The sequence below is a fragment of the Suncus etruscus genome, chromosome 14, assembly GCF_024139225.1.
Source record: "Suncus etruscus isolate mSunEtr1 chromosome 14, mSunEtr1.pri.cur, whole genome shotgun sequence".
Taxonomy (NCBI): domain Eukaryota; kingdom Metazoa; phylum Chordata; class Mammalia; order Eulipotyphla; family Soricidae; genus Suncus; species Suncus etruscus.
In genome coordinates this window covers 39,688,093-39,701,351 of record NC_064861.1, presented here as the reverse complement: position 1 = coordinate 39,701,351, position 13,259 = coordinate 39,688,093, and the positions used below count along the sequence as shown (strand labels likewise).

Below are 13,259 nucleotides of genomic sequence, written 5' to 3'. Positions count from 1 at the left end.
AGAGAAGGAAGAAAAGAAGGAAGAGAAAGGAGGGAGGGAAGAAGAAAAGGAAGGAATAAAGGAGAGGGAGGAGGGAAGGAGGAGGAAAGTAGGAAAGGAGGGAAGGAGGAGGAAGAAGGAAGAAGAAAGAAGAAAAAGAAGAGGATGAGAAGAAGAGAAGAGGAGAAGAAGGAAGAAAAGAAGAGGAGGAGGAGGAGGAGAAGAAGAGAAGAAAGAAGAAGGAAGAAGAGAAGAAGAGGAGGAGGAGGAAGAAGAGGAAGAAGAAGAAGAAGGAAGAAGAAAAGAAGAAGAAGGAAGAAAGAAGAAGAAAGAAGAAGAAGAAGAAGAAGAGGAGGAGGAGAAGAAGAAGAAGAAGAAGAAGAAGAAGAAGAAGAAGAAGAAGAAGAAGAAGAAGAAGAAGAAGAAGAAGAAGAAGAAGAAGAAGAAGAAGAAGAAGAAGAAGAAGAAGAAGAAGGAAGAAGAAATTCTCCCTCAGGCACCTTCATGATCCCCTTGATCTGGAATTTAACCTTGAGATATCAACTGACCTGCTGCCCTGGTAACTATTAGCCTAGGCCTCTCCTAACAGGAAATTGACATATTTGGGCAAAAGAGTGAACTTCTGCTCGCCCCTCCTAAGGTTCTCACCTTATTTGAAAGAGGACAAGCTCATCATCTGATTGGACATTGTGTTTGAACCTGGACTAGGAATTGGTGCATTCTGCAAGCCCTAATTTCCATGTTGAGTCTCCTAAGGTTTCTTAAAAACCAGACTGTGAATGAAAGATTTGTGGGTCAGGCCTTTATTATGAAAAGAAAGTGATGTTGCTCAGGCAACGATAAACAGAATTGTGCCAAGATGACCCACAATCCCAATAGTGAACATTCCAAGATTGGAATGACCCTTAAAAGAAATGGGGGAATGTAAGGGCTAATAATAAGCTGGGATAAGTTAGGTATAATAGGTATAATTATTAATGAGGACTAGCCATGCTTTTTGGCTTCTATTTTCGCTTGCTTTTAGAAATTCTTGAGTTGAGGGGGCCGGAGAGATAGCATGGAGGTAAGGCGTTTGCCTTTCATGCAGGAGGTCATCGGTTCAAATCCTGGCGCCCCATATGGTCCCCCGTGCCTGCCAGGAGCAATTTCTGAGCCTGGAGCCAGGAATAACTCCTGAGCACTGCAGGGTGTGACCCAAAAACCACAAAAAAAAAAAAAAAAAAAAGAAATTCTTGAGTTGACTCTTAGTGACTCTTAGCTCCACCATTATAGGCCTTTTGCTATTAAGGGCCCTGACAAGTAAGCAGTAAACAACTCACTGTCCATGGTGGCCAGATCAGGACCCTCCCAAGGGCCTCCACCCTGCCAGATCAGAACCCTTTCAAGGGTCACCTAGAGGGTACTGGCCATATCTTTACAGACCATCAGGACGAAGGCTAGGGCGGCTGACGTCAAAGGTGCTTTTGGATAGTTAAGAAATTGCACCTTTTTCAGCTTGCACTATTGGTTGTTTTGAATTGTAACAGTTGTGTGAGCCAATGAAATGTTTGAAGTTTGAAACCTTATTTTCACAATGATTACTATAAGGGCCCTGGTTTTCTAAGGCTCGGGGTTCCACCATCGAACCTGCTGCATCAGGAAACGGTGGACCCTAGAGCTCTGGATTAATAAACCTCACTTTGCTGATTGCATTCTCTGAAGGTTCGTGGTCTTTATTGAGGCGGTGGGCTTTCCCGGACCCTTTAAATAGACCCTTTAACATGGAGAGCCAGGATTTTTATTAGGAAGAATCCAGACCGGAGCCTGGGGTAAATAATAGGGAGGAACCCGGAATGGAGAATAAGGATGGGCCTAGTTAGTCCAACAGAAAAGGAAGGAAATAGAGGAGAGAAGGAAAGAAGAAAAAAAAGGAAAGGAGGGAGGGAAAGGAGGGAGGGAAAGGAAGGAAGGAAGGAAGGAAGGAAGGAAGGAAGGAAGGAAGGAAGGAAGGAAGGAAGGAAGGAAGGAAGGAAGGAAGGAAGGAGGAAGAAGACAGAAAGAAAGAAAGAAAGAAAGAAAGAAATAAAGAAAGAAAGAAAGAAACAAAGAAAGAAAGAAAGAAAGAAAGAAAGAAAGAAAGAAAGAAGAAAGAGAAAGAAGAAAGAAGAGAAAGAAAAGGGGAAAGAAAAGAAAAAGGAGGGAAGGAAAGGGGGAGGGAAAAGGGAAGGGAGGAGAGAAGGAAAGCAGGAAGGAGGAGTGGTGGATAGGAAGGGAGAAAGGGAGGGAAGGCAGGAAGGAGGGAGAAACACGGGCCAAAGATTTGACTCAGAGGTCCTATCATGCTTTGCTTACAGGAGGGTGGGAACTTGAAGTTCTCCAGAGCAGTGCTGGGAGTAGCCTTTGAACACTGTAGGGTGCGACACAAAAAGAAAACGCAAAGGCCTGATTTTGACCATTTTGAGAAAATTGTGTCTTCTGCCAGTGGTCTTCAGTCAGTGTCCCGACTTCAGCCCTCCTGGCCGCAGGGAGTCCAAGGCCAGCAGAGCCGCACAGACGCCAAGTTCATCTCCGTCCTAGCGCCTTGCTGAGCTTCCCGCAGAAGTGGGGCTGCGGGGGCCCAGAAGACGGTGACCTTGGGCCGGTGACCAGCGGGACACGCCCTCTGCGGCGGCGGCGGCAGCGGGCAGAAGAGCGGCCGTGCGTCCCGTCCCGCGCCGCCAGAAATCCAGGCGCTCCCCAGGCTGGGGCTGGACCGAGCTTGCCCGCCTGGTCCCGCAGCGCAGCCCACCCACGCGCCCCCCAGCAGCCTCGCCCGCACTGCGGAGTCCCGACCTCGCCCGCGCGCACCGCGTCCACCTCCCTCTCGTGCCCACCGGTGGGCCCCAAGTCCCGCCTGGCGCAGGCGCGTGGTTTGCGCCCCCCAAATACCGGGGTGGGGGACGCACGGGCCTCGGCGGCGCGGCCGCACCTGTGCGGGGCCTCCGGGGAGGATGGGGCGCCCCGAGCAGCTGCGCGCCCCGCCCCGCGCGCGCCTCCCGCCGCCGCCGCCGCCGCGGCTCCCCGGCTGCTGCCGCCCCGATGCGCCGCGCGCCGAGACGGGGCCGAGTCGCCGCCGCAGCTGCAGGGGCGCCCGGGCCGGGAGACGACAGCAACGCCGCCGCCCCGACTTGACCCCACCGGCCGCATGGAGTCCCCCGAGGGCGCCCATCCCGGAGGTGAGTGCGGGCCGGGGCCGCGGGGACACCGGGCTGGATGCGGGGACCTAGCCCGCGCATCCCCGCCCCTTGGTTCCCGCGCTCGGGCCCTGGGCGGTGCCCCCTCCCCGAGTTGCGCTCTTCCCCGCGCCCTGCCAGATCCACGACGCGCGCCCGGGGAGGGGCGTGCGGGCGGAGGCCGGGAGTTGGGGTCCAAGCCTCGCTGGTCTTTGTTCACGGCAGCTGCCACTCCCCGGGCCAGCAAGATGCAGCCCCGACGCTGCCTTCCTCGGGAGAGGGGGGTTCTGGGGCCCGGCCCTGGATGCTGCCCCGCAGAGCTGGCAGGTGCTCCTGGGGCCAACCGGGGCGGTTCCTGCGCGCTGTCGGGAACCGCATCGGCTCGTGGGGACCGGACCCGGGAGGTGAGACCACCCGAAGGGACCCTGTCTCAGATGCGTCCGCTGCTCCAGCCTAGGAACTAGGGAGGGAAATGCAGCCTGGCCCAGATCCTGGCTTCCAGTAGGTCCTGTCCCAGGGAGGTTTTAGGAGCCTAGAGCTGGCTCCAAGCATCTGGGAGCCCTGACACACACAAACACACACCCCAGCTCTGTCCTCATCCTGAAATGGGCAGGTGGGTCATTGGTGACCCTCCCTCCAGGCTCTGCAACACGCACGAGGGTTCCTGAGTGTGAGTCCTCTTTGTTGAGGAGAGCTGAACAGCAGGGACTGTCGCCAGGCCCTGGGCAGCCCAGGAGAGCATTAGCTGGGTGCTCAGGGCTGCGAGCCTCCGTGGGCATTCCCCCTATGCAGATGGGCTCCCAACAGAAAGGGCTGCGAGAGGTCAGAGTGAGAAGGAGGCTGTGATTATGGGACACAGGCTTCAAGGCCTCTTTTGTCGGGTGGAGGACCAAGAGCCACTGGGTAGCTACAGACCAACTCCATAGTCCCAGGCCTGTCAAGTGAGCAGGGGGCTCACTCCATGGCAGTTTCCCAGACTTTGTAAGTGGCACTGTCTTTTGGAAATGCTCTGGCATGGGTCACATACAATAGACAATACTGAGAGCCCTGCCCACACCCATCCAGACTAGACTACCACAGGCAGCCTTCCTGCACTCCAAGTCTGTAGCACATCTTGACGGTTCATCTACAAGTTTTTGCATTGTTTTCTTCCATTTGGGAGCTATACCCAGTGATGTGGGGACATGTGGCAGGGACAGAACCTAGGGTTCCCATACACAGAGCTGCTCTCCAGCCATTCCCGTCCCTAGCTGTGTGTTCCCCAATTTATCTCTAAAAGGGTGGTTTTCGGGGTGTGTGTGTGTGTGTGTACTGTCAGCAACATATACATACAGGGCACCCATACTTATACAAAGCACATGTTCAATCAGTGACCCACATTCCTGGCCCTAAAAAGGTAAGTTTTATATAGGGCATAATGAAAATACAATTTTTGCCGGCCAGAGAGAGCTCAAAATACTGGGCATGCTTTGCATATAGGAGTGCTGCCTCTGAGTACCACCAGGTATAGCCCAAAACCAAAAAAAGAAAGGAAGAAATAAAGATAAAAGCCCAAACTAATTTCTTCACTTAAACAGTTTAAGTATAATTTATTTCTTCCTTTATTTTTTAGGCTATACCCAGCAGTGCTCAGAGGTTATTTATAATTCTGTACTTGGGATCAACTCCCAGCAGTGCTCCAGGGATCAAGCAGTGCTGGGGACTGAACCCAGGTCACAAGCAAAGCATGTGCTCACCCTTTGGGCGGCCCCTCAACCCTAAATATAATCTCTTTGGAGAGAAAAATCCTGCCTGTGGCAGACCTGGGTTGAGTTTCTGGAACCATATAGTCCTTTGAGCATTGCCAGAAATCCTCAAGCACAGAGATGGGAGTAGCCCAAACCCTCCCACAAACAAAACTCTTTACATCAGAGTTGGAGGTGAGGGGCCGGAGAGATAGCACAGCGGCGTTTGCCTTGCAAGCAGCCGATCCAGGACCAAAAGGTGGTTAGTTTGAATCCCGGTGTCCCATATGGTCCCTGTGCCTGCCAGGAGCTATTTCTGAGCAGACTGCCAGGAGTAAGTCCTGAGCACCGCCGGGTATCGCCCCCCCCCCCCCCAAAAAAAAGAGTTGGAGGTGAGCATCATGGAGTTGAGAAGAATGTGGGTTTGGGAATCCTCTTCAGAGGCCTAACTTGTGCCTTTGGAAACACCCAAGACCCCAGCCAACTCCAAGTGTGCAACTCTGAGGGAGCAGGGCACAGTCTCAACTCTGAGGGCTGATCTTGTGGGGCTCACCTGTAGTCCTTGAAATGCTCAGGATCACTGAACTCAGAGACCTGGTGTCTGCCCACACCCACCGAATACATCTGTCCTTGCATGTTGGCTGCACATTCAGTCATTCACTTCCTTCATTTTCTTCTTCCCAGGTGAGTATGTGTGGAGAAACTCCTTAGTACTCAGGGCCTAGCACTGGGAGTACTGCAGGGAATTTAAAATTGAGACCAAATTCTTAGCATGGATGCGCAGGGAAATAGGTCAGCAGTATAGCACAGGGGCCCAGCAAATCCACTCCTACCAGCAGTAGCCAGGGACGGTTTTAGGGTGATTGGATAGATGAGTAGATAGGTGGGTTGATGGAGGGACAACATACTTGGTGAATGGACAGAAGTGTGGGGGTATGGATGGATGGATTTAAGTGGTGGGTGTTGTGAATGGATGGGTAGATGAATAGATGGATCAATTGCTGTATTGATACATGGGTGGAAGGATGGACAGATGAATGGATAAATACCTGAGTTTGTGGATGGAAAGGTGGGTGGTATTTGGGTGGATGAATGGAAGGGTAGCTGGGTAGATGGATTGGTGAATGAACATCTGATGAAGGGATAGTTGAATTTGTGGATAGAAGTTGATGGGTGTTTTATGAGTGGGTGGGTGGGTGGGTAGTTGGATGAGTCAGCAGATGATTGGAAGGATAGATCATTGGGGGTACAAACCTGGCAGTGCTCACTGTTTACCCCCTCTCCTGATGAGACCTGAAAATCATATGTGTTGTCAAATATCAAACCCAGATCTGGCACGTGCAAGGCAAACGCCTTACCCACTGAAATATCTCTCTGGCCCACATCAGATTTTTGTTTTTTGTTTTTTTTGTTTGTTTTTGTTTTTGGGTCTCACCTGGCTGTGCTCAGGGGTTACTCCTGGCTCCATGCTCAGAAATTGCTCCTGGCAAGCACGGGGGACCATATGGGACGCCGGGATTCGAACTGATGACCTTCTGCATGAAAGGCAAATGCCTTACCTCCATGCTATTTCTCCAGCCCCCCACATCAGATTTTGATATTTAGAGGCCATTTAGAGCAATTTAGAGGCCAGGCGCAATCCACTCTGGGGAAAAAAGGTGGGGGTGACCAAAAGCAGGCTCGAAGGTGGCCACTGAGCCTAGAATTCCAGCAGAGCAGACAGGTGCCTGAAGGAGCATGGTGGAGTCCCTGGGGCAGGCCAGGTGAGGTGGCACTGTTCATGATCAGGTGGGATCCAGGGTGAGAAGCTGATGTCCAGTGTTCCTTTCCCAAGAAATCCTGGCCCCTATCTGCTGCTAATAGTTACCCAGACCTCAAGGCCCTGCCCACCTTCTGAGTGTCAGCTGTGGGAGCTGACTCAGGTAATGTCACCTTTGTTTCAGAAACAGTTAAGGAGGTGGAGGTGTTGCCAGCTCCCTTAGGTACCTCAGTCCCTGCACAAGGTGGCAGCTGTCATTCGCCCGTGGCCGAGGAGGAGGTGGGCATGCTGACGCCCGCACCAGGACTCCTGCACATCACAGAGAGGCGACGTAAGTATGACTGACCTACGGCCCATGAACCTAGGGATGGGAACTGGGAGGCTCTTCCCTGTGTTGTGCTCCCTAGGCCTCTGCTACTTGTGAAGGAGGCTTCAGTGTGGACACAGGAGCTGGAGGCTGCCCAGAGTGGGGGTTCCCCTGAATTTCTGGGGACCCTCATAACATGAAACCCTGCTCCCAGAGCCCCTGAGCAGCGTCTCTTCCCTGGAGGTACACTTTGACCTCCTGGACCTCACCGAGCTGACCGACATGTCTGACCAGGAACTGGCTGAGGTCTTTGCCGACTCGGATGATGAGAGCAGCGAGTTGCCGGCAGGTTGGCACAATGGATGCTGGGAGGGACAGGTGTTGGTGGGGCAGGTGCCAGGGGTAGGTACTGGGGGGGTGGGTGCTGGGAACCGAATACCATTCCCCCACAAATATCTCTGGTCTGAAACAGTGTGGGTAAAGAAGCACTTGCTACCCCTGCACCAATTCATTTACCCTTTCTGGAAGAGGACCTGGGTTCCATCCCCACATGGATGAACATGTATATTCACATCTGTTGGTCACGAGTGTACATGAAAACAATGCACACATGCATTGTTGTGTATACATAGTCACATGAATGGGCACCAAACACATGCAAGCATGCAGTCATTAGCACAGGTGTATACCCAATGCATGCTCAGAGCACACAAATGTGCATACACATTACACAGGTATGCATGCGTGTTCACGCAGTACATATGTGCACAAACTAACAGGTGTACATGCACATTCACACTACACATTAGCACAGGTATACATGTGTGCATATTCACATGGCACACACATGTGCACACATTGACAGGTATATGCACATATCCACACAACATAAACACAGTTGTACACGCTTGTATGTTCCCACAGCACACACATTAACACAGATGCGCACATAGTAATGTTCACACAGTATACACATAATTGCACACACAAACACAGCTGTGTTGTAAGTCCCTATCTGTTTCACTGGGGGAAATGACCCCCCCCCCAATAAGGCTACCGGTCCTCAGTTTTGCTGTCTTCAAACACCAACAAAAAGCCAAATCCACACAATTTACTCAGGGTGAACTTAAGGGTTATGGCACTGTCCAGTGCTGGCCCTCTCCTCAGTCCTGACTTGGTTACCCATTGGTTCCATGGAAGAGTGTCCTTGGCCCAAGACCCAAAGTCCTGGTAGCCAGTGGGGGTTGTGAGGCTCATGGACCATCTCCCTGCCTCCGAAGTTCCTATAGCAGGTTCAGGGCTAAGGGTTAAGGTGAGGGTCCAGGCATAGGTTAGGGACTCAGTAGGGCTCCTTCTGAAAATGGGCATACTGAAGGCATTGGCTGCAGAACAACCCCAGAGGACAGCACATTTTTCTGAGTGACCCATGTATGTCAGACCCCCTTGTGGGCTGAGCTCAGCACAGCTGATGCTTCCTCAACTGCTAGGTTTGCAGCCCTTGCCCCGGGCCACCTGTCTGCACTCCCCTTCCTGGACGCGCACCAGGGGTGAACAGAGATGTGAGCAGCTCCTCAGTGACCCCGAGCAGCAGCCGGCAATGGTGGACACACTTCTCACCATGGAGAAACCCCAGGACTAGGCTGAGGCCCCAGCCCTGTGGCCCTGCACACCCCACCTGCCTCAGCAGCTCCAGGCTGGAGGCTCTTGCCTAGCATGAGCATAGACAATGCTCTCATGTCTGGGGGCCCTGCATCGGAGCCAGCCATGCCCGGAGATGAAATGGGAGTTGTCTGGGTCTTCTAGACACTTCTGTCTGCAGGACTGTCACATGATCTCTACAGGTCCAGGGGCAACACCGGGCTCTACTTTCCAACTGTCACCTGGATTTCAGTCCTGTCCCCTTCCTGACACTGAGCACTGACAAACTGGCTGGGAGCCTGCTGAGTCCAGTAGTTGAGAGGAATGCCTGACTGCTTTCTCACTGCTGGGCAGAGAGAGAGGCAGCTAGGCCCATCTGCCGTCCATGGCCACCCAGGACATACAAGCACACCAGCAGCACACCCAGCCTGGAGGTATGGGGTGAAGGGACACTGCCACAGGCTTAGACACATTGGACTGAACTGTATCTAGTGTTGCTTAATACAAGCTAAGTAACCGGACTCTGGTCTGCTGAGCAGAAGGAGTTTAAAATAGAATCACAAACTGGTTTTTGTTCCTAGATCCACCTGCCCTGACCCATTTCCATAAGACATTCTGAGGAATGAACTGCCTCTCTGGAGCAGTAAATGTGTCTAAAGGCAAGTCCCACAGGGAAAACCCCTTGGAAATGCCCTGTGCCCTCTGACCTTAGTGTGGGGGCACTTGCCCTCTCAACATTCCCACTGGAGCAGCTTAAATCTTTTTTTGTTTGTTTGTTTTCTTTTTGTTTGTTTGTTTTTGGGGGATCACACCCAGCAGCGCTCAGGGGTCACTCCTGGCTCTATGCTCAGAAATCGCTCCTAGCAGGCACAGGGAACCATATGGGATGCCGGAATTCGAACCACCAACCTTCTGCATGCAAGGCAAACACCTTACTTCCATGCTATCTCTATGGCCCGCAGCTTAAGTCTGGTTCTGCAGACAGACTTGAACCCATACTGGAAAATGGATCTCTGCGGGCTGCACACAGCCTCAGCATCTCATTTCTATCCTTCCTGTCTTTGGAAGCTCCTAGGCAAAAAGAGTTCAGGTTCTGGCTAGAGGCAATTGCTAAAACACCTCAGAGATAGGGCAGGTGGGGCTGTGCTCAGGCTGCTTTTCTGGGTCACATTTCAGGAACAAATGCCCTGGGTTCTGTCTTCAGTAACACAAGAGGAACCAGTGCAAGTCAAGATCCCAGCTGGCCTGCTGGGCCTCTGGAACAGGCTGGGGAGAATATTATCTCGGTCAAGCGGAAGGCCCTAGGAAAGCCTCTGCTGGGTCTCCCTGAGTCCAGAGGACTTGACTCTACAAGATTGGTGGTGGTATCCTGACCCCAAAAGGATGAGGAGCTGGGGAAATAGTGCTGTTGCCTAGCTGTTGTCAATGCCCACAGAGGACAAGTGTGGCAGGGATGTGCTGGAGGCACCAAGAGTCACAACCACTCAGATCCTGAGGACACAGAACCCTCCTGGGGCTCTGGGGTACCTCGACGTCACTCAGGCTCCTGGGTTCTGGGGAGCACCCTCACATTACTGTTGCTCAGCTAGTCTGGATTTTAGTCTGGATGGCTGCAGTCACAGGGCCATTGTGGAATACTAACAATCCATTAATAGGGAAGTGGGGGTTGGGGAAATGCTGAGTAGATCAAGAAGCTGCCTCAGGTGTAGTGCAACTCCCAGATCTGCTTCGTGGGACCTCTAGGTTAAGGTGAGGTTAACTTGCACAGTCTCAAATGGCAAGCCCAGGTGCTGGGTGTGAACACACATCCCTCCCACACATACACAGGGACCCCTGACTAGATGTGTGCAAGCCCAGGTGCTGGGTGTGACCATGACCCCTCCCACACTTAGCTCAGGGATCCCTGACCAATTACGTGCAAGCCCAGGTGCTGTGTATAAACATGCCCCCCCCATCCCGCACACACACATAGGTAACAAGTACCACATGTGACCCCCCCAGGAGGCCCAGGATGAAGTATGTCAGTCCAACCAAGCCTATGTATGAATCCCAGTCATCAAAACAACAAAGGACAGGGAAAACTACTTTCACTTAGGATGTGTTTAAGAAATAAAAATTCTATGCACTTTGGGGCCGGAGAGATAGCATGGAGGTAAGGCGTTTGCCTTTCATGCAGGAGGTCATCGTTTTGAATCCCAGCATCCCATATGGTCTCCGTGCCTGCTAGGAGCAATTTCTGAGCCTGGAGCCAGGAATAACCCCTGAGCACTGCCAGGTGTGACCCAAAAACCACACACACACACACACACAAAATTCAATGCACTTTATAAACACAAGTTGAAATTGCTTGTTCAAGCTGAGGATTCTATTCTTGAAGCAAACACATCAATTGACTAAGACCTGGGTATAGGCTTGCAGCAGCAAGTGGGTCTTATCAGGCAGAACCTGGGGTCAGCACAGAGGCACCTGCACAGGGACCCAAACACCCACCAGGTTGAGCAGGCCCAGTGCTATGGGATCACTTGTGCTGCAGCATCACGTGAGCAGAAGACATGGGAAAGAGCCAACAGGAACTACAGCCCAGGAGACAGAGTTATCAGGGGCCAGAAGAGAGGAAAGACACCAACATATATGGGCTCTGAGGCAACCAGAGGAGCAACACTGCTTGAGGAGGGGCCTTGAATCCAAACCCCAGGGGTGCTGAACAGTTCTACTCAGGGGAACTCACTCCTCTCAGGTGCCAGTCCAGCAGCATCCCAGGACAAGCAGCCTGTTCTGCCATGAATGACCCTCCAGCCTAGCCTGGGGCCCTCCTAAGGCAGTTCCATGGCAGCTGTGCTTACTGCGAAAATGACAAAACTGGGTCAGCAGTTGGCTAGTGTCTGGACTCCCTGGAGCCAATTAATCTCCAAGAAATCTCTCCAGCTCCAATCACATTCCCTGAAAATGCCTAAGGGCTGATTTTGGGGTGTTCTATGGGCTGCAAGCACACAGATGGTGAGAGGACTGGGGACAAGTGATGAGGGGTTGGCCCATCATGTCCAAGGCAAGAATGACCTTCAGCATAGGGTCCATGTGCCAGACTAGCCCTCCATGCTCACCCTGCAGCAGTCATGGTTGTCTTCTCAAGGCCTACAAATCAAACTCTCTAGTAATAAGAGGCAGCAGGGAGGGCCCGGAGAGATAGCACAGCGGCGTTTGCCTTGCAAGCAGCCGATCCAGGACCAAAGGTGGTTGGTTCGAATCCCGGTGTCCCATATGGTCCCTTGTGCCTGCCAGGAGCTATTTCTGAGCAGACAGCCAGGAGTAACCCCTGAGCACCGCCGGGTGTGACCCAAAAAAAAAAAGAGGCAACAGGGAGGTGACCCTGCGGAGAGCACCACCATCCATCAGCCTCACCTTAGATACATGTGCCTCCTGCATGCAAATGGCCCCAGTGACTTCACGCAGAGCACACAGCGGGGCCCCACTGTAGAACTGGCCAGTCCGTGCTTTCAAGAAGCTGTAGAGAGAACTCTGGGCAGACACGCTGAAATCTCAAGACAAAGTAAGGGATACTATAGCAGCCTAGTCTGGTGGGATCATAGCCAGCTGCTGCTTACAAGCTCTTGCCTCCCCCCATTAGTCTCTCAACTGCTCAGCTGAGGGGGAGTCCAAGCAACAGGCCCAGTTGAAGCTCCAAGATGAGCTTCCCCTCCTTTCTCCAGCAGCTCCTGCTTCTCACAGCACCCAGGATACCCATTTCCCCACACTAGGGGCACACAGTGCAGAGAACCGACTCTGCAATGGAGTCACACACAAGCTCCTAAGTGTCATTTATAAAAGAAGTTGGGCTAGGGGCTGGAGCAACACTACAGCATGGAAAGCGCTTGCCATGCACAGGCCAACCCAGATTTCATCCGCGTTTCATCTCCAGCATCCAATATGGTCCCCAGCACCCTGCCAGGAGTGATTCCTGAGCTGAGAACTAGGAGTAGCCCGAGCACTTCTGGGTGTGGTCAAGAAACATCAACAACAAAAAAGAATCTGATGTCCCTTTGTGAACCTGGGCCATCCACTCCTCTCCAATGACCCCCTCGAGGCCGGATCAAAGGGACTCAAGTGACAGGTGACCACCAAGGCAGATTCATTGCCAACATCAGCACATAACCCAGAAAAGGAGAAACAGAAGGCAAAGGTTTGTCATGGGACTTCAGGAGATCAGGAGACCGGGCAGAGGGCAAGGCAGACTGCTTTGCAGATCCAGCAAACTTCTCTGTGGGGGGAGCCCAGTGTGGTCACTTGATCACCTGTGTCAGAAGTGCCATGCCTGAGGTTAGTTCCCATTGCCCCTGAGCCGTGCCAGGATTGAGTCCTGAGCAAAAGAGCCAGGAATAAGCCTGAGCACTGCCAGATGTCTCCCCCACCCCAAGAAAAAAGAAGACTGGTACCTTTGGGCCACAGTGTTTTTGTTTGGGGGCCACACCCGGTGGTGCTCAGGGCTCTGAAGTTGGGGATCAATCCTGGTGTGCTTGGGGAACCATAAGGAGTGCAGGGGATGGAACTCAGGTTAGCTACAAACAAGACAAGCTACCCTACTCACTATACAATCTCTCCATCACAAGAGTTGTTTTGTAGGAAACAAGCTTTCTACTCGCAGGCACCATCTCTCGCCTCAGAAC

At 52.5% G+C, this 13,259-nt stretch overlaps 2 protein-coding genes across 2 annotated transcripts in view; one reads left to right on the top strand and one right to left on the bottom strand.

The window, feature by feature from the left end:
- The window catches only part of GPT2 (glutamic--pyruvic transaminase 2), a 690,974-nt gene extending 685,242 nt beyond the window's left edge, over positions 1-5,732 (bottom strand). Inside the window, exon 1 of the mRNA XM_049786254.1 lies at positions 5,728-5,732. The gene's annotated coding sequence lies outside the window, so the exon portion shown is untranslated. The remainder of the gene's footprint in view (positions 1-5,727) is intronic.
- Positions 3,072-9,167, top strand: DBNDD1 (dysbindin domain containing 1). Its single transcript, XM_049786267.1, has 4 exons — positions 3,072-3,173; positions 6,838-6,984; positions 7,175-7,309; positions 8,448-9,167. The coding sequence occupies exons 1-4, from the start codon at positions 3,143-3,145 to the stop codon at positions 8,597-8,599; spliced, it is 465 nt and encodes a 154-aa protein (XP_049642224.1). The 5' UTR covers positions 3,072-3,142; the 3' UTR covers positions 8,600-9,167.
- Positions 9,168-13,259: the final 4,092 nt, after the last annotated feature.

What these genes read in the sequence shown, in the direction of transcription:
- DBNDD1 (XM_049786267.1), top strand. Translation starts at nt 3,143, where the DNA reads ATGGAGTCCCCCGAGGGCGCCCATCCCGGAG. An exon ending in GCACATCACAGAGAGGCGAC is followed by an intron (nt 6,985 to 7,174) that starts GTAAGTATGACT and finishes CCCTGCTCCCAG; the next exon opens with AGCCCCTGAGCAGCGTCTCT. An exon ending in GAGCAGCGAGTTGCCGGCAG is followed by an intron (nt 7,310 to 8,447) that starts GTTGGCACAATG and finishes CTCAACTGCTAG; the next exon opens with GTTTGCAGCCCTTGCCCCGG.